Source organism: Bos mutus, chromosome 2, assembly GCF_027580195.1.
Source record: "Bos mutus isolate GX-2022 chromosome 2, NWIPB_WYAK_1.1, whole genome shotgun sequence".
Classification (NCBI taxonomy): Eukaryota; Metazoa; Chordata; class Mammalia; order Artiodactyla; family Bovidae; genus Bos; species Bos mutus.
Genome location: NC_091618.1, coordinates 40,769,364 through 40,792,620, shown reverse-complemented (window position 1 = coordinate 40,792,620; position 23,257 = coordinate 40,769,364). Strand labels below are relative to the sequence as shown.

The following is a 23,257-nucleotide window of genomic DNA, read 5'->3' as shown; positions in this document are numbered from 1 at the left end:
AGTTATACATTGCTATTAAAAGCTCTGTGGTCTCCCTCGTGCCTGTTCCCTGCAGCTAAGAAAAAGTAGTCATTCTTTTCGGTAGGCTTTCTTCACTCTAAATATTTCCAACCGTCCGCCCGCGAACAAACACTTTTTGACCTATGAGGGATCCGTAAAATCTCGCGAGTCTCTCAGTTCGCGGGGAAACTGTCATGGCCGCGCCTGTCTACAATCACAGGCTTCTACTCTAAGGTGAGTGGAGGACGAACTTAAGCGGAACAGTTGGTTGTACTACGCTTTAGACTTCTTGCCTTTCGGAGAAAGGTCTCAGAAGTTGCCCGGGAAGTAAGTTGAGGAAGGTGGGTTCATACTAAGAGGCCCGGCTCGGGAAGCACGGACTCCTCTCACCGGTTCTGAGACCTGGTGAGACTGGTTGCGTCTCCCTCCCAAACGCAGGCCACGTGCAAGCATCACTTTAGTTTGCTGCCTCCTCCCCTGAACCGTTGTGCTTGTCCAAGGCCTTATTTTAACAGTTCGTGTTTAGCTGTTGTTAAATCCTCATGATAAAAATTATCCATCAAGGTTAAGCCCTTAATTTTTATTGCCGACATCTCCGTAAAATCTTACTGCAAAGAAAGCTTTATACTAAAACTTTCCCGTCAGAAACCCACTAATTATTATTTTTTTTTAAGACTTATTTATGTATCCACTACTTCCAAACTAACCTTGCTCCTTTAAGATTGTGTATGCACAGAGAAGGCAATGGCACCCCACTCCAGTACTCTTGCCTGGAAAATCCCAGGGATGGAGGAGCCTGGTAGGCTGCAGTCCATGGGGTCGCTAAAAGTCTGACACGACTGAAGCGACTTAGCAACAGCAGCAGCATACACATTGTAGTAGAAGTGGAAGAAGCCCTTATGTGATAAAATGGTTTTACCCTTTTAAGGTAAATGTTAATGTCTCCCTAGGTCCCCACTTTAGTCTCTGTTAAATGGATTTTGTATTTTTAAGTAGAAATTTTATTCTTAATTTTTATTTCTGTTATAACCCCTTCCCCTGCAGGAAAATGACGGCGGACATGAGTTTTTTTTCATTTGTAGAAGCGACGTGTGTGTCATCTTGATAACTTTAAAGTCTTTTGAAAGTACTTCAGTAACTAGAAAATGAGTAACAGAGCGGGTTCCTTTTTATGGAACCTCAGACAACTCAGTACTTTAGTTCCAACAGGCAGAACTGTGAGGCTATATCCTTTGGCATTTTGCAGACCAAATATTGCTTATTCAAACTGGAACCGAAGAAACCTCTTAAATACCTTTGGTAATAAAATGCATTCATCTACTAGATATCTCTTTCAGGATGCTTTAATTTTTAAATCAGAAGGTGATGGCTGTCAAACAAAGGGCATATGCACGGCAACAGTCTTTACAGTTGACAAACTACTTTGTCCTAGAAGACTGTCCTTTGATTCAAAGCACTTTCTTGTCTCTGTTAATGAACTGAAGAAAAGCTTTCATCAGGAGGCCTCTGATGAAGATGTTCTCACCAAGAGAAGAAAACCAGCCCTGATCAGCAGTACAAAACTGTCTCAGGAGTGTAATTCTCTGAGTGATGTGTTAGATATATTTTCAAAAGCACCTACATTTCCTAGTAGTAACTATTTCTCAGCCATGTGGACAATTGCCAAACGGATGTCGGAAGATCAGAAGCGCTTTGAAAAACAATTGATGTTTAACCACCCTGCGTTTAACCAGCTGTGTGAACATGTTATGAGAGAAGCCAAGATCATGTATTTCGGAGACCTGCTGTTTAGTCTTCATGCTATAGTGAAGCTTGGGATTCCTCAGAACACGCTGCTTGTACAGACTTTGCTGAGGGTGGTCCAGGTAAAATCAAAAGGAGGTATAAACATACTCGGTTTAGCAAATCTTGAAAGAATGATAGGAAGTAGACCTATAGCCTCCTTGAATGAAACTTATCATTGGAATGATAGTTTACATTTGTTTCTGCATAGATACTAATATTCTATGGTTTAGATACCTTAAGTTAGCAAGATCTTTCTTTTGCTTTAGAAGTTTATGAACACTTGCCCCATTTTTCTTCTCAGGAGTTGAGTAATAGTGAATAAGCTGAAGTGGGAAGAGATACAAAATATACCAGAACAGTTTGGGTAGTTGAAAGGAGAGAAGGGAAGGGAAGGGAGCTAGTATTTATTGACTACCTGTATACCTTTTACTTGTGTTGTCCTGTTTAATCTTCACAATAGCTGTGTGAGGTTGGTGTTACTCTAGCAGATGAAGAAAGAGATTTTGTTATGTTAAGCAACTTGGCTAAAGTCACAACTACTGAATTTATTTATTCACGCAGTAAATGTTCATTGGCTGTCAACTGTGGATTAGTTATTACACTTGTTACTAGGGATGTAAAGATATGGAAAACATAATTCCTGCCCTTGTAGAGGGGACAACAGATGCTTTGTAGGCAATTACAAAAATAACCAATATCCATTCATACATTTACGACATTGTAGGCGCTATGATACTGTAGCACTGATCATTGGGAATACAATTACAAAATAAGGGCCACATAGAGCTTTTAGTGCGATGAAAGAAAAATACACACAGTGTGTAACCAGGGGCTTCAAACCTAGTTGGGAGAATGCCTTCATGATGGGAAGAGGTGATGGGGGGGGGAAGGATACAAGATTACTGTTTGAAGCAGTGATATGTACAGGGTTTGAAAGGAGGATTGTCTCATATAATTCTCAATGTAGCTTTTAAAAGTAGTCATTGTTACTTTCTTCTTCTTGATGAGGAAATTTAGCTTAGAGAGGTTAAATAGCTTGCCCAAGGCCACATATTTGTTAATGTCACCATTTGTAGGTATTTGATAAAATACTTGCTGGTTTAATGAACAAACACCTTGTCATAGTAGAGCTAAAATTCAAGCCCAGTAGGAGATGATGTCTAAGCTGAGTGCAAGGGATGGCCAGCAGTCAGTGAGAAGGTTGATAGCCAATGAGATGGTGTTTCAAGTAGAGAAGACTGTTCAAATCCTGGAGAAAAGTTTGGGGAACTGAAAGTAGTTCACTGTGGCTAGAAGTACAGATTATTGGGGTTATGAGTTTGAGGGAATTGGTAGGAAATTGTGCCTATGGTTGTCAAGGGAGAGGGGTTGGTGTCATGACAAGGCATGAGGTTGGGGGGAGGAAAAAGGCTGAATCATAAACAGCCTTTTATGCCTGGCTAAGGGGTTTGCCTTTATGCTATAGGCAGTGGGGATCCACTGGAGTATTTTAAGCAAAGGTCAAGCTGCTCCAGTTAGTATTTAGATCACTCTGTGAGTGGAAAATTTATTGGAAAAATGAAATTGGATGGGGGGGATCACTTTTAGTTTCAAACAAAGGAGTCAGTGTCCTCTTCGATGTCACTGAAATGACACCAAGGTTGGCCAAGGAAAAGAATAGTTCCTTTAAGTAATTGTTTACCTCTTAAGAGTGGGCTCTTCAGATTTCAAAACTCAATGATCATAATTAAATAATTTTTTTTTAAGATAGAAATTTCCCAAGGATGATCTGACATGTATCCTATCTTACTATAGAATTCAAGGATTGAGTTTATAGATACTTGAGTGTTTTTAACTTTTAACATTACTGTGATTTCTATATGTTTTCAACCAGTAACTAATTTGTATTGTGTATGTTTGTTTAAACTGCAGAATATCTGTGTTTTTTGGTAGACTCTGTTCTCTATATAGTTACTTCAAAGTAATTGCAGTAAGTCACTTTACCTGGTCAGTGATTCTCTAAATGAATTTTGGACAGTATTCCCATCATTATAGTATCTGCATTGGTGAAATATGACCAATGGGTATTTGGGGTCAGATTATCTATACATATAATTGTATCTCACTAACGTGGGAATGTTGCAAAGACGTTTTAGCTACGTATGAAATATATCATCAGTGAAGCTTGCCCTTCAAACACCTATCCAGGTGGTCTTTTCTTTTATAGGAGATATTGATGGAATGCTATAATGGAAACCCTCTCATGGGAATGAGACCTTTTTTCCTTCCAGCAGTATCCATTTCTTATCAATATCTGCTTCAGACTTGAGGCTTTGTGGCTTGTTGGTCATGTAATTTTAGCAAAAGAGCATACATCTTTCAGGTGTGATTACAAGTACTCTTGTGAGGTGTATAGACTAGTTGTGATTAAATTGTAGAGCACTAGGTGAGCTGTGCTATTACTGTTCACTTTCTAAATTAGGCCATTTCTGGAACTAAATTAATAACCCTGATTCAAAGGGTTTGAAAGAAGGATCCAGGGAGCCTGGGTTCCTCTTGAGATCCAGATAGTGGTGGTAAAATGTGACAGCAGATGTGAATTAGAAAGTTCACAACTGAGGTTGCAGTTTGATACTCGGGAAAGAATATAGGGAAATTGTAAGCACAGCAATGTAAGATTAATTAGGGGAGGGAAAACTGCCCTATAGCTTGTTACTGCACTTGTCACCATGATGGCCTTCGGTTTCAAAAAGGGGTAAAAATAATGCTTGATGAAAGTTATTTCAGAAGTGGAGGAATATAATCAATGTCAAATCATTTTCAGTGGTAATTGAAAGTGTAAAGAAATTGTTGATACAAAAAGAATGTGTATCAATTATTTGAAAAGTTCACTTACATATAATGTCTGGTTTTCCAAAGTTGCTGTTTATTGTGGACTGACTCTGAATAATTGGTTTGATACTTAATCCTTTAGTTGAAAGCATCAGTTCAGTGGTTTTGCTTGGGTGAGGTCATCTACTATGAACTCATTACCTATAGTGTTTTTGTGATTACATTTCAATAGGAACGTATCAATGAGTGTGATGAGAAATGTCTTTCAGTTTTGTCAACTATCTTAAACACAATGGAGCCATGCAAGAATGTGGATGTTCTTCTGGCAGGATTGCGGTGAGAACTCTCTTACACTTTCTTCAAGTGGCTTTCTCTTTTTCTCTTACCTCAAATCAAAAGCAAAGATGAAAGACTTTGTTGGTGGCGGTGGCTGTTTGGTTGCTAAGTTGTGTTGGACTCTTTCGACCCCATGCTCCGTCCATGGGATTCTCCAGGCAAGAATACTGGAGTGGGTTGCCATTTCCTTCTCCAGGGGATCTTCCTGACCTGGGAATCAGACCCAGGTCTCCTGCACTGTAGGCAGATCCTTCACCAACTCACCTACAAGGGAAGCTGGTCTTTAATAGCTTATTAAACTTAAAATCCTGACTTTGGAACAGGTGAAGCTAAAAATAATGCTTCTTTCAGGATTCACTATAAAAAAAAGTGTGGGTAACATTAAAATTATCTTAAAACATAGTATTGACATGGGCTGGGGGAGAACTGATACATGCTCAGTTCATAATGTTATTTGGGCACTGTGTGGAGTCACATGACAGTAGCCCAGCTTGCAAAGGAGGTTAAGTTTTTATAAAATTGATGCACCTAATCTTATAATAATTTTTAATTCCCATTTTCATTGACTATGCATTGGGATGTCTTAATATAGTCTCCTGATGTTTGTTTATGCAAAAAGATAGCAAAATGATGTGAGAGAAAAGAATACCAGTCGGGTCCTGGAGCTTTCACTGTTTACACTCTCGTGGGCAGATATTTCATTTCTTTGGGCTTCATATTCCTTGCCTATAAGTAGGAACTGGACCAAATGACTTTTAAGATTTCTCTTCTGGTTTTAAGATCCTAAGACTGTGGTATTTGTTGTGTGTGATGACAGGATGCTAGTTGATGAGCAAGTTTGCAAAATAAAACATGTCTTCACATTACAAACTGTAATGAGAAGTATTGGAAAAGATGCTCCGATTGGTCTTAAAAGGAAATTGGAGGTAAATACTTTCTGAATTTTCTCTATTGGGTAAAATTTGAAAAAGATATTTCCTGTGATTTGCTATCATCTCCTAAAGTCAGTTTATTAGGAGGACATTGTTGTGCTTTTGGGTATAACTTTGCTTAAGTGGAATAATAGAGATATTTATGTGTGTATGTATTTACATACATTTATCTGTATATGTCTGAGTCATTTTACTCAAACTTTATCCTTTTTTATTTAAATATAAGATTTTAATTTATTTTACCACAAATGATAAATTAAAATTTATTTTTCTTTAGATGAAAGCCTTGAAAGAATTAGACCAGTTTTCTGTTTTGAATTGCCAGCACATGTTTGCGGTACTGGCCGCCATGAATCACCGTTCCATTATCCTTCTGAATGAGTGCAGTAAGAGAGTCACAAGTAAGGGGAATTTTTCTTACATGGTTTATAGCATCTGATGTGTTCTGAGCTATATTTGTTTTGTTGGTTTGCTGTTATATGAAAAAATATCTGATGATATGGTTAGATCTAAAGTTTATTTTTACCTATAATTATTTTTTGTTTTTACAAAATGCAGTGCTGTTTTTCTAAAGAAAAGTGCTGGGTATATAGTATCTTGAATCTTACAGTCAAAATCATCTGGTAATTTTTGTTTTCTAACTCATTCTTAAAGGTAACATCCATGGGTGTCCTTTTAAAATATTGATCGACATATTGCAGTCTTGCAGGGACCTCCAATATATTAATATAGATCTTTTTAAAGGAATAGCAGATTATGTGGCTACAACTTTTGACATCTGGAAGTTGAAAAAAGTAAGTATGTTAAAGTTTAGAATAAGTCTCAGAAACTTTCAAGAAATCTATTTATTTATTTGTGGATATAATTCTCTATCATTTTAAAGTGGTTTAGATTCCAAAATATTCCAATGCTAAATTGGTTTGAAAAATTAGCTCCTTACAATTTCTGTCTGAGTGTTACCTATTATATACTGTTCAATATCTTGATCATCTTTCTATCCAAAACAAAAACTGTATTGCCAAAGTCTGTTTTTCATATTATATGATACTTTGGTTGGGTACTAAGGATTATTTGTGCCTTTCTATGTTTCCTTTGTTAGATTTAGAATAATAAAGATAGGTAATATGACGGGCTTAAACGTTTTGAAGAGTAAAATGTCATTACTGTCTTCTATGTATGGAAAGTTTGCTTGGTTCTTCAAGGGTAAGAGCCTTTAAGTTCAGGGCCTGTGTTAATAATAAAACGTCTGAATGAAGCAACTGGTAAAAACTTATTTTTATAGTGAAGCCGAGGTAACCATGTTAGATTACTGGCTTAGTTCACTTTGGAGGTTGAGGTGAATATTGTGTTTACTATGGAAATTGATTTTGGAAAGAAAAGTCCTTACTGTAAGAATGACAAAGAGGGAAATGAGAGGTGAAGTGGAACATTTATTTTAATCATTGTATTTCAGCTCTATCCTCACTTCTAGTATTTAATATTGAACATAGAAATTTTTGAGTTATCTTTTATCTATTAGAATATAGGAAGTGTCTAGGTTTGGAAAGGAGAGCAGTTTGAAATTGACTTGGTCATTTTGAAAAACTTCAGAAGAGGTATATTTAAAGGTAATTTGCAGAGATTTTGTATGAAAAGCATGTAGGAAAGGATGTATTTTAAATGACATTGGAAATGAGAACCATTGTGTGCTCTGCTTCTTGGCTGATAAAAAGAGGTTGCTTATTAACTTGATATTTTACAAGGGAAAGATAATTACTCCTTTTAAGGGAATATTTTTCAATCAGGACAATTCTGTTGCTTATTTAAACTGTTTGAAATTGGAAAGATTGCTGATAACATACTGTAATTCTTAAGACGTTTTCCCTCAATTCTTTTTTTTTTTTTTTAGGTTCTTTTTCTCCTCATTTTATTTGAAAACTTTGGCTTTCGACCTGTTGGTTTGATGGACTTATTTATAAAGAAAGCAGCAGATGAACCTGGCTTCCTAAATGTGAAAAGCCTTGTCGGTATTCTTAATGTTTATTCTTCTCTCAATCACTTCTACAAATGCCAGACCCCCGAGTATGTACTTGTTCCTTTTTACTTTTTTTATTGCCACATATCATATTTATAGAAAAGATTACAAAGCTCAATGAATTCTCACAAGCAAACCCATCCATGGCCAGAAATAAAACATACTATTCTTTATTTATGAAGGTAAACAGTTTTATCTTAGATACACGCTTTGCTTTTGCTCTTTTGTTGTTGTTCTTTGCAGTGCATTTGATAATTCAGTGTAGGAGACTTCGTTTCAAACTTTTGCCCAACTTACTCCCTTAGCACCCTAGTTTATAGCTCAATTTTGACCCTAGCTCTCTATCTGGTCCCAAACTACCACTTTCTGTTCTTTTAATTTTAATTGCAATCCTACATTTCTACTAATAAACACAGCAATTCCTCAGATGTGCCGGGCTCTTTCAGACCTCTTCTTTCCACCCAGAACGTCTTTCCTTCTCTAGATCAGTTAAGGGTTTGTTAAAAACCAGAAATGTATATAACATGTCATTTGTTAGAAGAGTGACTAAAAGTGCAGACCCAGGAGACACCTTGCTTAGGTTTGAATCTTAGTCCTGCCATTCGTTACCTACTTAACTTTACCTTACCTGTAACTTACCCGTACCTCAGTTTCTTCATCTGTTAAAATGGGCATGAATAATGACTTATTTCTAATCATACTGGACAATTTAATAATTGTTGTTATGAGGATTAAGTGAGTTAACCTGTGTCAGAATCTTAAGGCAGTGCCGGATACACAGTAATTATTAGATTAAGGCCTTGGAGGAATAAACTGTGGCACTTCTGAGGGTCTCAGTGGCAGGGTTCACAGGCCATTTCTTGGCCACCAAGTGGCTTGGCTCCCAGGTTATGCAGTGGTTAAGAATCCACCTGCCAATGCAGGAGACGCAAGAGACACGGGTTCAATTCCTGGGTTGGGAAGATCCCCTGGAGTAGGAAATGGCAACCCGCTTTAGTATTCTTGCCTGGAGTATCCCATGGACAGAGAAGCCTGGAGAGCTACAGTCCATGAGGTTGCAAAGAGTTGCACATGGCTGAGCAACTGAGCATGCATGCCCAGCTTGGCTCCATCAGCTTTTTGTCCCTGTGGTTTTTTCTCAAGATCTAGATTTCCAGAAGAGAGAATCTGATTGACCGAGTTTGGGTCACATGCCCATTTCTTTGGCTCTGGTGATGAAAGAAATGCTGGGCCATGAAAAGCAGCTGCTCACTGTACCCTCCAGTGTTCCAAAAAGACTTATTTCCTGTATGTGTCCTGTGCTTTCCCTTATATCTCCATCAGAGCTCCTGTGCTTGCCGTGTCTTGTCTGAATCTCTGGTGGAACCTTGGCACACAGCTGCAGTTTTTTGTCAATAAACCTCTCTCCACAATTGCAGAGCTTTCTAGTGTCAGACCCAGGTGCCTGTGTTTCTAAACGTAGCACAGAGCCTGGCACAGAATAGACAGAAAATAAAGGTTGAAAAGATTCTCCCCAAATTCAGCCTTCCTCTACTACCCACTCTTGGTTTTATTATGAAGCTGGCTCCTGTGTTCCTCCTGCCCCTTCTTGACAAATACTGTTAAGATGTGAAAGTGAAAAGTGTGAAATTGTTAGTCGCTCAGTCGTGCCTGACTCTTTGCGACCCCATGGACTATAGCCCGCCAGGCTCCTCTGTCCATGGGATTCTCTAGGCAAGAATACTGGAGTAAGTAGCATTGTTAAGCTGAGTAGTAATTAAAACTCCAGAAACAGCCCCATGGATTCCGTAGAATTCAGAGAACAAACACTGAGTAGTTAGGGAGTTTTTCAGTTGACTGTAGGTGTCCCAGGAGATAATTTGGTCCAGTAAAATTGTTATGTTGGAAATAGAGGATGGATAACCAAGGTAACCCTAAGTAGCTACACACAGGTTAGGAAATTCGACAAAACATGACTAGGAACAGGCCATACTGAGGGGGAGTCATGAATGTTGTACTTGTCTGTCTGCTCTGCTTTCGTCTAACTCACTGGTTCTCAATTGGCCGTGATTTTGCCTCCTGGGGACATTTGGCAGTATCTGGGGACGTTAGGTTTCCTGTGGTGGGGGAGGTGGGGGGAGAGGGTTGTTGTACACTCTCTAGTGGGTGGAGGCTGGGGATGCCGCCAGCGTCCTACTGTGCACAAGTCAGCACTGCAGTAACGAATTATCCAGGCCAGATTGTCAGCAGTGCTGAGACTGAGGAAGTGTGATCTAACCCTACCCTCCTACCTCAGCATTTCTCCTTTGGAGAAGTAGGAGTGATAAGAGTCGCTAATAGATTGAGATTAATCAATAAGAAATTCCTGAATGTCCATGAATGTGCAGTTCCCTGAAGTTGGTATTTTGAGGACTATAAATAAAGAAGTTTGTGTTCTCCATCCTTCTTAGGAGGCAAGTCATGTATATTGAGAGGAAGGCAATATGATACGTACCAAATGAATGCTTTATGGAGGAAGGAGAAAGGAAGATGGCCTCCTAGGGTGGAAAGGCAAAGGTTTTAGGAGCAGTAACTCGAAGCATTTGGGAAGTGAGTTGACTGGAAGAGATGGATTAGGTAGGAGAGTTGTAGAAAATTTGACTTAGCACTTTGTATATCCACATTCTGTTCCTTAATCATTTTATTTATGTTATGGCCTCTGGTAAAGAGAAGGTGTTAAATCTAGAATATCTTCCTGGGTTTGAAGCCCTAGGAAGAAAACATTTAACATTTCAACTCTGTCATTCCAGTCCTTTAGTTTCTTCACTTTTTGATATGTACTTGCCACCCTGTAGATAATCCCGGATTGCATGTCTGGTCATCAGTGTGCTCCTGAACTCCAGGTTGTATATGGTCACCGGAGATCCCACAGGGGTCTCAAGATCAATAATTCTGGAAGTCAGCTCATTCTTGGTTTTTTGTTTGTTTGTTTTGTTTACTGTTTATCAAGTACCATGTCAAGTGTTTTTTCTTTTAAACCACTTTCTGTGCTTGGTCACTCATTCGTGTCTGACCCTTTACAACACATGGACTCCTCTGTCTATGGGATTCTCCAGGCAAGAGTACTGGAGTGGGTTGCCATTTCCTGCTCCACTTTATTGAGGTATGAGTAACAGCCTGCAAAGAGCTGTGCATATTCAATGTTTACAACTTGGTGAATTTTTAGCTCATCATTTTTGACTCTTTCTTTTCCAATAACATTATCCTCTTTGTCCTCTAATTGTATTTGTTCATTTAGTCAGAAAACTTGTACCAAGTGCTCAGGTACTTAAGACAAAAGTGAGTAAGACATAATCCTTTTTTGCCAGATGATTCTATGTAATGGGTAATGTAGACATAAGTTGGCAGTTAAATAGAGCATGAACATGGAAGTGGCAGAGTTCTATACAGGTTACCTAGAGATAGAGGAGGAATGTGCCAGGATTCTAGCCTGGTGGAGTAGAAGGTCAGGGTAGATGTCAAGCGTCCTCCCTGGAGGAGATGGTACCTGAGCAGATCTTAAAAGATGGATACAAAGGAGTTAGCCATGGAAGGAGCATCAGGTGTAGAAAGGACTCTATATTCAAGTCAGGAGGGAAAGAAACAGCGGACTACATATAGGGAATGACACAGATTGTAGTGTTGTGGAAGATGAAGTAGGGCATGAGGAGTGGGAGAGGTGATTACCCCTCGGGCTCCAGATCAGCCCTTCTGGCTGCCTCCTCCAGACTCCCGTCGGCTTTCCCTTTGCCTCACTGTTGTCTCTAGGACCTATCACAGTCTTTCTCGTCATCCGTCTCCTCCCGCCATGGGATCTCCCAGTCGATCTCAGACATTTCCCTTTGTGGCTCATCCTTCAGGGCACACGTGCCCTGCTGTGAGTGTCCCTGCCTGTTCCTCACTTACCACAGCGGAACAGGATACACTTTCAGGGCTCCCATTTCTGTGCTTAGTTTCAAGTGGTCTTTGCTTTTGCCATCTTTTCTACTTACTGAAATTCTCCTTATCCCCAAAGCTACCCCATCTACGTTCTTTCCGGTACACTATCACAGTACTTTGCATGCACTACTTTTTTTTTCTGATATAATGAAATATAACTTATGCCTTAAGAGTCAAACTGACCTGGGTTCAAAGTGTGTCTCGGCCTGCTAGTTTATTGACACTGCTAATAAACCCTCAACTAACCTTGATTTCCCTTCTCTTCATCTGTGCTAAGTTATCCTATGTAACCTTAGCTGAGGTGGTACAATTAGGCTTGTGGTTCTTTCAGCTCACAGCATTAATAGCAACAGAATTTTAATAGCTTATAAACCTGTAGTGGCATTCCAGGCCTTGTAGATTTACTCAGAATAAAAGCCTGCTACTGCTGCTGCTAAGTCACTTCAGTCGTGTCTGACTCTGTGTGACCCCATAGACAGCAGCCCACCAGGCTCCCCCGTTCCTGGGATTCTCCAGGCAAGAACACTGGAGTGGGTTGCCATTTCCTTCTCCCATACATAAAAGTGAAAAGTGAAAGGGAAGTCGCTCAGTTGTGTCCGACCTTCAGTGACCCCATGGACCGCAGCCTTCCAGGCTCCTCCGTCCATGGGATTTTCCAGGCAGGAGTACTGGAGTGGGGTGCCATTGCGTTCTCTAGATAAAAGCCTAGCACAGTGGTTAAAAGGCTCTGGACCCTGACAGCTGGGATTTCAGGGCTGTCCCTGCTGCTTCTTGGCTGTGTGCCCTTGGACGAGTTACTCGACCTCACTGAGCCTATTTACTCATTTTTATTATGAGGATGATAATGACACCTATCTCATAGAGTTTGAATGGGAATTAAATGAGTTAAAGCCTATAAATATTTGCCCTATGTGAGACATACCATGGCAGCTCACATTTATTGAATGTATATATTTGTTACGAGAGTCAGCTGACCTGAAAGATGTGTGAAGACCTAGTGCAAATGCAAGCCTGATGGTTTTATCCACTGAAAGCCGTTGGTTCTGTGACACCTCACTAGCTCTGTCATGATCTTGTCTTCTCTTCATATTTGTAAGCCAAGTTTCCTTTCTGCCCCTCTAGGTTCCTAGAAGTTATGGCCAGTGCTCTAACTGGTAGTCTTCACCATATATCTTCTGAAAACCTGTTAAATGCAGTGTGTTCATTTTGCTGGATGAACTATTTTCCCCTGGCCCTCATTAATCAGCTTCTTCAAAAGGACATCATTGATGATCTGCTGACGTCAGGTAGGATGTCAGCACGCAGTGTGACTGAAATAAGGCAGTAGTGCCAGGCTACCTGGTGATTCTGAATAGGGGCTCAGTTGCAGCGGTGTCAGTTAGACCTTCTGGAGCAGGTGCTCCTAATGAAAGGACCAAAGATGGTGAAGTCAAAGGGCCATGCGTTAAGCCAGCAAACCTGTAAGTCAGGTCACTCAGTCGTGTCCTACTCTTTGCGACCCATGGACTCCACAGTCCATGGAATTCTCCAGGCCAGAATACTGGAGTGGGTAGCCTTTCTCTTCTCCAGGGGATCTTCCCAACCCAGGGATCGAACCCAGGTCTCCTGCATTGCAGCTTTACCAGCTGAGCCACAAGGGAAGCCCAAGAATACTGGAGTGTGTAGCCTATCCCTTCTCCAGCGGATCTTCCCAACCCAGAAATTGAACCAGGTCTCCTGCATTGCAGGCAGATTCTTTACCAATTGAGCTATGAGGGAAGTCCCTGTGGAGCCTCCTTTAATGACAAACCCTGCACATAGACAGCAGGAGTAAGAAACACATCGTCATTGTTTTTTTTGTTTACACTTTATGCACCTATACAAAGACTAAATTCTCAAGTTGCTCTTTATGCCCCTATCCCTATCAGAGGTGTTTATACTTCTAATCTTTACATGTCACATTTGAAGCCAAGTTAAGTCAACTTTTGCAGCTGTAAAGCTTTGCCACGCATGGTCTGTAATGAGGGCACAGCTGTTAGATTAAGAAACCAAATAGTTAGCAAAGTAGTGAATTTATTTACTCTTGAAACCAAAATTAATTGTTTACTTTTGGTTTTTACTATTAAAGAAGGAAAATCAGGGACTTCCCTGGTGGTTCAGTGGCTAAGACTCCACGCCCCCAATGCAGGGGGCCTGGGTTTGATCCCTGGTCAGGTAACTAGATCCTGCATGTGCAATTGAGACCCGGTACAGCCAAATAAAAAAGGAGAAAAGGAAAAGGAGAAAAGCAAAGGAGAAAAGGAAAGATATAAACATCTGAATGCAGAGTTCCAAAGAATAGCAAGAAGAGATAAGAAAGCCTTCTTCAGCGATCAATGCAAAGAAATAGAGGAAAACAACAGAATGGGAAAGACTAGAGATCTCTTCAAGAAAATTAGAGATACCAAGGGAACATTTCATGCAAAGATGGGCTCGATAAAGGACAGAAATGGTATGGACCTAAGAGAAACAGAAGATATTAAGAAGAGATGGTAAGAATACACAGAAGAACTGTACAAAAAAGATCTTCACGACCCAGATAATCATGATGGTGTGATCACTGACCTAGAGCCAGACATCCTGGAATGTGAAGTCAAGTGGGCCTTAGAAAGCATCACTACGAACAAAGCTAGTGGAGGTGATAGAATTCCAGTTGAGCTATTTCAATTCCTGAAAGATGATGCTGTGAAAGTGCCGCACTCAATATGCCAGCAAATTTGGAAAACTCAGCAGTGGCCACAGGACTGGAAAAGGTCAGTTTTCATTCCATCCCAAAGAAAGGCAATGCCAAAGAATGCTCAAACTACCGCACAATTGCATGCATCTCACACACTAGTAAAGTAATGGTCAAAATTCTCCAAGCCAGGCTTCAGCAATATGTGAACCGTGAACTTCCTGATGTTCAAGCTGGTTTTAGAAAAGGCAGAGGAACAAGAGATCAAATTGCCAACATCCGCTGGATCATGGAAAAAGCAGGAGAGTTCCAGAAATGCATCTATTTCTGCTTTATTGAGTATGCCAAAGCCTTTGACTGTGTGGATCACAATAAACTGTGGAAAATTCTGAAAGAGATGGAAATACCAGACCACCTGATCTGCCTCTTGAGAAATTTGTATGCCGGTCAGGAAGCAACAGTTAGAACTGGACATGGAACAACAGACTGGTTCCAAATAGGAAAATGAGTACGTCAAGGCTGTATCTTGTCACCCTGTTTATTTGACTCATATGCAGAGTACATCATGGGAAACGCTGGACTGGAAGAAGCACAAGCTGGAATCAAGATTGCCGGGAGAAATATCAATAACCTCAGATATGCAGATGACACCACCCTTATGGCAGAAAGTGAAGAGGAACTCAAAAGCCTCTCGATGAAGGTGAAAGTGGAAAGTGAAAACGTTGGCTTAAAGCTCAACATTCAGAAAACGAAGATCATGGCATATGGTCCCATCACTTCATGGGAAATAGATGGGGAAACAGTGGAAACAGTGTCAGACTTTATTTTTTTGGGCTCCAAAATCACTGCAGATGGTGACTGCAGCCATGAAATTCAAAGACGCTTACTCCTTGGAAGGAAAGTTATGACCAACCTAGACAGCATATTCAAAAGCAGAGACATTACTTTGCCAACAAAGGTCTGTGTAGTCAAGGCTATGGTTTTTCCTGTGGTCATGTATGGATGTGAGAGTTGGACTGTGAAGAAGGCTGAGCACCGAAGAATTGATGCTTTTGAACTGTGGTGTTGGAGAAGACTCTTGAGAGTCCCTTGGCCTGCAAGGAGATCCAACCAGTCCATTGTGAAGGAGATCAGCCCTGGGATTTCTTTGGAAGGAATGATGCTAAAGCTGAAACTCCAGTACTTTGGCCACCTCATGTGAAGAGTTGACTCATTGGAAAAGACTCTGATGCTGGGAGGGATTGGGGGCAGGAGGAGAAGGGGACGACAGAGGATGAGATGGCTGGATTGCATCACTGACTCGATGGACATGAGTCTGAGTGAACTCCGGGAGTTGGTGATGGACAGGGAGGCCTGGCATGCTGCGATTCATGGGGTCGCAAAGAGTCGGACACGACTGAGCCACTGAACTGAACTGAACTGAACAGCCAAATAAATAAATATTATCATTTTTTTTTTTTAAAAGGGAAAAGCAGTATCAGGCTTATGCCCATGTTCATTTGCTTCATCGTGTCTGACTCCTTTGCAACCCCATGGAGTGTAGCCTGCGAGGCTCCTCTGTCCATGGGATTCTCCAGGCAAGAATACTGGAGTGGGTTGCTATTTCCTGCTCCGGGAGATCTTCCCGACTCAGGGATTGAACCCAAATGTCTTGGATCTCCTACATTGGCAGGTGGCTTCTTTACCATTGTGCCACCTGGGAAGCCCATATCTGGGAAATAGAGTTATTTGAAATCCTTTTAAAAACAGTGGAATGAAATTTCAGAGTTGAAGTGTGGAAGAGGAATACTATGTGCTGATTTTTCAAGCAGTCTAATATAGGGGAAGCAGCTGTGAACCCAGGAGACTTGAATTCTAGCTCCAACTTTGCCCTTAGTTAACCAGGATGCGTTTTAGCATCCTTGAGGGCTTCCCCATCAGTTCAGTGAAGAGTGAGGCTAAAGCACCTTGAAAGGTATTTTAAACCTTAAAACCTTATCAGGTACAGGCACTGATCTACACACTGTGGGAACTTGGGGGACCCATAAAAATCCCTCCTGATAAGAAGCAAATAATCAGAATTATAGGTACATTAATACAATTTCTTTAATGTGACGTTAATATCTTTCTTAACTACATTTTTTTTTTTTTTTTTAGGTGACGTGGAGAGGAATGTTCACAGGCTTCATGTTGTGGCTACTTGTCTGAAACTCGATGATGCTCCTTGTCACAAGGACCTGGACTTGGTGCTGCCTCAGTTGCCCCCCATGACCTTCTGTCCACAGCCAAAGGTCGCCGCAGTGCTGAGTGACCTTCTGGGGGAAGGGTGCTTCTCACAAAGTGTACAGTTGCCACATAATTATTTTATTGGTATGGGACTTTATACGAGTTTCTTCTGTTTTACTTTATATTTCTTTTTTTCTGACAAAAGATTAGGAGTTTACTGCGGCAGCTTAGTGTGGTGCAGCATGGGCCCTGGAGTGGACTACCTGGGTATGGATTTTCACTCCCCGGCCTACTAGTGCCATGCTTTCAGCACTCGCCAGCCTCTTTCCTTATGTGTAAAATGGCAGTAATAATAGTACCCACCTCATAGGGTTCCTGTGACCTACAAATGAGACAGTACATGTAAAATCCAGACTAGTATCTGACACAAGTAAGTAAGCTCGGTATACCTTAGCTGTTGCCATTGTCATTATTGGTAGTAATAGTAGTAGTAATTTTTAAACAAAAAAATCACTGAGCACTGTTTGAAAAATTAGTATCAACTTTTTTTTTTCTTCCAGATTTTGAAATCAGAATGGATGCTAACCGGAGCCAAGTGCTTCCATTTTCTGATGTGGACGTGGTAACTTCTACAGATATTCAGAGGTTTGTTTACACATACTCATTTGCTGAGCTGTCTGTATTTATTTTTATTTTTTATTTTTTTTGGAAAGTGAAAGTCACTCAGTCGTCTCCAGCTCTTTGGGACCCCATGGATAGTCCGTGGAATTTTCCAGGCCAGAATACTGGAGTGGGTAGCCTTTCCCTTCTCCAGGGGATCTTCCCAACCCAGGGATCAAACCCAGGTCTCCCACATTGCAGGCAGCTTCTTTACCAGCTAAGCCACAAGGGAAGCCCTGTATTTAAATCTTAATTCTCAAAGACTTCATATTAAATAGCAGTAACAATACACAGACTTTGTATTTGTATGGAGCTTGGTATGCACCTAGGGACGTCTCATCCATTAGTCTACTCCTTAGGTATACATGTAGGCACTGCGGTTGAAGACCGTGGGGTTGGAGTTGGCCATTTAATGAATCAGGCAGTTTTAAAAATTAGGATTTAAAGCTAAACAGTGTGATCAAACAACAATTGACATAATTGAAACCATCAGCACAGTGTGAATTTTTGACAAGATAATGAAATAGCGATCCTAAAGAATTAAGACTTCTACCCAAATAAAATACCCAGTATAAATATTTTGTTCTACCAGTCAAACCTTTCAAAAGGTAGAAAAACTTTAGTTTTTTAATTAAGGTATATTGTATATGGATTGAGCCATAGTGAGGTTAATTAGAAGTAGTTGCCTTGACTCAGACAGTACAGAAGGTGTCTCTGGGATAAATTGATGCTGCTCCTCAAGAGCACGCTCTGCCTTGTAAGCAGCTGGATCAGGTCGTGTTGCACATACCCTGTGTTCACACCCCGTGTTCACGGCTTTGCTAGGGCCTGCAGGGCACACAGAGCTGAGTCAGACATGGATCCTGACCCCAGGCGACTTACATCCCCTACTGCTTTGTAGGACATGAATACGTAGAGAGAGGTACAGAAAAAAGTCTGTGGGGATTCAGATTCTTTATCTGCCCATCACTTCCCACTCACAGCTCTGTAACTTTTGCTCCTTTCCAAATCCATCTAGATTGCTCCCTGGCCATCTTTTTCAGCCACTATCTTCCCTATACGTAGCGCCTGTCTCCCCTTAAGGAAAGCCTTTCTCTCTGGCCGCATTGAAAGATCGTTTTTCTTTTTTCTGGAATTCAACTGTTCTGGCATAATTAATGTAATAGCTCTCAGCCTAAAGTACTGAGAAGAAATGAGAAATCAGTGTTCCTTTAAAGATATAAAATTTCTTTCTCTTTATCTCAGGAGACAGTAAGGATACAAATGTCTTTTTCCCCCCAATGAACTTCATCTTTCCAAAAGGCCGTGAACAATGAAAAAAAAATTACACCTTCAGTTTTTTTTACACATACAGATATTATCTTTTCAACAGTCTTGTCTATCTCTTCTTTGTTTTTGGTCTCCCCATCCTGGTTTTTAAATGCTTCTCTCTTGGGGAGACAATATGTGCAAACAGAGCATTTTCCATTTAGTGTTATCTACACCAGTACTTCTTATGGCATAAATAATTATATTTAGATCAGCGATTACCTCTATAAGAAAGCCCTAAAATGGGTCTTTCATATCTGAAAATTTTCCTCATGAAGAATGTAGCCATTCTTAAAGATGGTTAAGAGATACTGTTTGTATAAAACATCTTTATAAGCTTTTTGTTCCTAAGTGGCCTTCACATACTGGAATGTCTGCACAGGCCAGATAATGAGGAAGTGAAGGGCTAGAACAGGAGGGAACGGTGAGGAATGTGGTCAGTGGAGGGCTCAGCTTTGAAATCTCCAAAGAACAAGAATACAGCAAGGTTGTACACAGTCATCTCATTAGTAACTAGTCTGTATTTTTGTTTTCAGAGTAGCTGTACTCTGTGTTCCTAAATCTGCTTACTGTTTGGATTCAACCCACCCCAAAGGATACCTTGCTATGAAAATGCGGCATTTGAAAATAATGGGTTTTCATGTAATCTTGGTAAGAAAAATTGCAAATGAAATCATCTTCAATTACTGATGTTCATTTTGCCAGGAATGTTATGGTTGAAGTTGGTTACTAGGACTAGAAAAACTGCCAGCAGTATTGGAATAATTGTTTTGCTTATTGTTTTCTTTGAAAAAGAACATTTCTGGTATATGATTTTGTTCCTGCTCAGTTGATTACTAGTCATTTACTCAGGGTTTTATAATTTAATCTTTTTTGTTAAGTGGAAAAATGTAAATAATATATTTTCCTATTTAAGAACATGAAACCATATTCAGTTTCTAGGTTATCTTAAACAGGAGAAGAAAAGATGTTGATTAAAGCTTTGTTTTCATGGGTCATTGTGAGGCCATTAAGGATATTTCTCACTAGAAAATGCTGGAGGGTTTTAAGAGGATAGTTCTTCCCTCTCTGTACTTCATTTGATTCTGAACACTACAACTTGAGCAACCTCAAGGTATCTATATGGAGTGAGGACCATACAAAGAAGTTTATATTAATGTTAGGATCGATCTAAATGCCAGTCATTTGGTCCTGCATATAATATGAACTGTAAACATTTGAATCTTTGTTATGATACTTCAGTATCTAAAACTGGATCATGCCTGGATTATCAAGGCTAAGATGGCCCATTTCTCTAATGAGCTAATCTGTAACACTTTTTTTTTCATATTGGCTATTATGTATATTCTAAGGAAGATTATCCCAAAAAAGAAATGTTTGCACCCTTTAGAGGACCTTTAAAGTTTTTGTAATTTTCACTGTGAGAGCTTTCTTCAACCCTAGTATATATAGTCATAACTAAACTTTTTAAAATGTGCATAAATTGTAAGTGGTTGGCTTGATGTTATTTCAATATCCTTGGGTGTCAAAACTAGCTTTTATATGTCATCATCTTCTTGCAAACTGATTATTTTCTTCTTTCTTTGGTAAGGTCAATAATTGGGAGGTGGAAAAACTAGAGATGAAGGATGCAGTCGCATTTTTGAAGACTAAAATCTATTCACCCAAAGCACTGTCTTCTGCTGATATACATTTGCAAAGCACATGTTAAAGTGAAAAACAACCTTTTAATGTTTGGAGACCTGAATTTGTAAAAATAACTTTAATAAATACTATAATTCAGTTGTCGATGTAATTTACCTGACCGCTCACTATAATACAAAGTGTTATTTCAGTTCACTGTTAAAAATTAGTGTTAAGAATGAAAGAAATGTTGTTACTGGCACTTTAGAATATGCTGAGAAAATTCCAGAAAGCTCATCTTTGCAGTAGTACCTATTCCTTCCGGTACCCAGATACCTGACAAATTCATGAGCTGTAGATTTTACTGTTTCTCATTAGCTTTGATGCATTAAAAACGGGTTTCTTAGTTGTGATGGTTTGCAGGTAATTTGGTGTGGGCAGTCCTTGGCTTGGAATCTAAGCTATTTTAGGACTCAGTTATGGACAACATTTTCAAGCACTGGCCACAAAGCAGTTGGACTAGGTTCTCAAATTCAGTTCAGTTCAGTTCAGTCGCTCAGTCGTGTCCGACTCCTTGCGACCCCATGAATCGCAGCACGCCAGGCCTCCCTGTCCATCACCAACTCCCGGAGTTCACTCAGACTCACGTCCATCGAGTCGGTGATGCCATCCAGCCATCTCATCCTCTGTCGTCCCCTTCTCCCTCTGCCCCCAATCCCTCCCAGCATCAGGGTCTTTTCCAATGAGTCAACTCTTGGCATGAGGTGGCCAAAGTACTGGAGTTTCAGCTTTAGCATCAGTCCTTCCAAAGAACACCCAGGGCTGATCTCCTTCAGAATGGACTGGTTGGATCTCCTTGCAGTCCAAGGGACTCTCAAGAGTCTTCTCCAACACCACAGTTCAAAACCATCAATTCTTTGACGCTCAGCTTTCTTCACAGTCCAACTCTCACATCTATACATGACCATTGGAAAAACCATAGCCTTTACTAGACGGACTTTTGTTGGCAAAGTAATGTCTCTGCTTTTCAATATGCTATCTAGGTTGGTCATAACTTTCCTTCCAAGGAGTAAGCATCTTTTAATTTCATGGCTGCAATCACCATCTGCAGTGATTTTGGAGCCCCCCAAAAATAAAGTCAGCCACTGTTTCCCCATCTATTTTCCATGAAGTGATGGGACCAGATGTCATGATCTTAATTTTCTGAATGTTGAGCTTTAAACTAAGTTTTTCACTCTCCTCTTTCACTTTCATCAAGAGGCTTTTTAGTTCCTCTTCACTTTCTGCCATAAAGGTGGTGTCATCTGCATATCTAAGGTTATTGATATTTTTCCTGGCAATCTTTTTTCCCGCTTGTGCTTCTTCCAGCCCAGTGTTTCTCATTATGTACTCTGTATATAAGTTAAATAAGCAGGGTGACAATATACAGCCTTGAGTACTCCTTCTATTTGGAACCAGTTTGTTCCATATCCAGTTCTAACTGTTGCTTCCTGACCTGCATATAGGTTTCTCAAGAGGTAGGTCAGGTGGTCTGGTATTCCCATCTCTTTCAGAATTTTCCAGTTTATTGTGATCCACACAGTCAAAGGCAAGTTAAAAATGTATAAAAATTAAGGAGGTAGCATGTTAAAAATGAGTGAGTATCGGGCATCTGCAGTTGTAACAAGCATTCTAGATGGAAGTGGTTTGTGGATCAAACTAAGAGAAACAGAGACGAGATAACAGAGATAGCAAGGAGTCCAAATTCCTTAAGATTTATAGGCTGTGGGTTGCCTCTTTGTTGAGGTCATTTCTTTCTCCCTTTCTTCCTTTCTCCCTCTTCCCCTCTGCGTTCACCATTTCACAAAGTCTTTTAAACTAAATATATATAGCTGAACTCTTGTGAGCCAGACCTGGGGGCTATTTTTCAGTTATGTGTGTAATTCTTTTGTGGAAATAGTTGTTCACGTTTGTCATATGCCTGTCTGTCTAATATTTGAATTGCTGGGGATATAGCAGGTTTTACCATGTGTATGTTGGTATTATTTTACCCCCATCCAAAAGTCTGAATGTTTGTGCCTCACCCCCTCACCATCCCTGAAATTCATTTATTGAAACCTAACCCCCACTGTGATTGTATTTGGAGGTAGAGCTTTGGGAGATGACTAGATCATGAGGGTGGAGGTCTCATGAGTTGGATTAGTTCTTATGAAAGAGGCCTCAGAGAGCTCCCTATCACTTCTCCCTGTGAAGTCAATGAGAAGATGACCATCTGTGAACCAGGAGAGGGGCGCTCACCACAGAACCTGCCAAAGCCTTGATCTTGGACTTCCAAACCTCTCCCACAGTTATTTGTGAGAAATAAATTTCTGTTGTTTATAAGCTACTCAGTCTATGGCATTCTGTTAATGTCAGCTGGGATGGACTGAAATACCCCAGATACACAGACATGCACTGAACATCTTACTCTGTGCTGGGCACTGCTAAGTATTTGGGTATATTCTCCATTATCTTAACTGTTTGACATATAGCTGCTATTAATCTCTTGGGACCCTTATTTCCTCTTATCTAATAAGAGGATAAATTATTTATAAAGGCTATATAAATAGGATAGGGCTGGAATTTGAACCTGAGCTCATACGGACTTACAAGAAAAGTAGTTGAGAAACCCCAAGTTGGCAATAAAAAATCTCTAGCAATATGACTGCATCTGTCACAGGTTTTATCAGCTTATCCTCCCTGCATTTAGAAAAGGTTAGAGCTGAAAGGAAATGCATCAATCATTTAATCCACCTCCCTCATTTTATGGATGAGGAAGTAAAGGTTCAAGAATTTGATTTTTCTGGAGTTTAAGCCACATCATTGATTTCCACATTATTTCCTTTTCTGCTGCTTTGCAGCTTGTGTATCAAGAAATCTGAACTTTTATTCCAGATTGGACATCATCTAGTTTTATGTACTTGACCAAATGATTTA

The 23,257-nt window shown here is 40.1% G+C and overlaps 1 protein-coding gene across 1 annotated transcript; it reads left to right on the top strand.

The window, feature by feature from the left end:
• The first annotated feature begins 89 nt into the window (after positions 1-89).
• On the top strand, positions 90-22,667 carry FASTKD2 (FAST kinase domains 2). The gene is made up of 12 exons (XM_005904749.3): positions 90-234; positions 1,045-1,865; positions 4,829-4,932; positions 5,750-5,858; positions 6,142-6,265; positions 6,519-6,658; positions 7,753-7,925; positions 12,937-13,100; positions 16,643-16,855; positions 17,272-17,356; positions 19,216-19,330; positions 20,271-22,667. Exons 2-12 carry the CDS (start codon positions 1,146-1,148, stop codon positions 20,388-20,390), a joined length of 2,067 nt encoding a protein of 688 aa, XP_005904811.2. The 5' UTR covers positions 90-234; positions 1,045-1,145; the 3' UTR covers positions 20,391-22,667.
• The last annotated feature ends 590 nt before the right edge of the window (positions 22,668-23,257 follow it).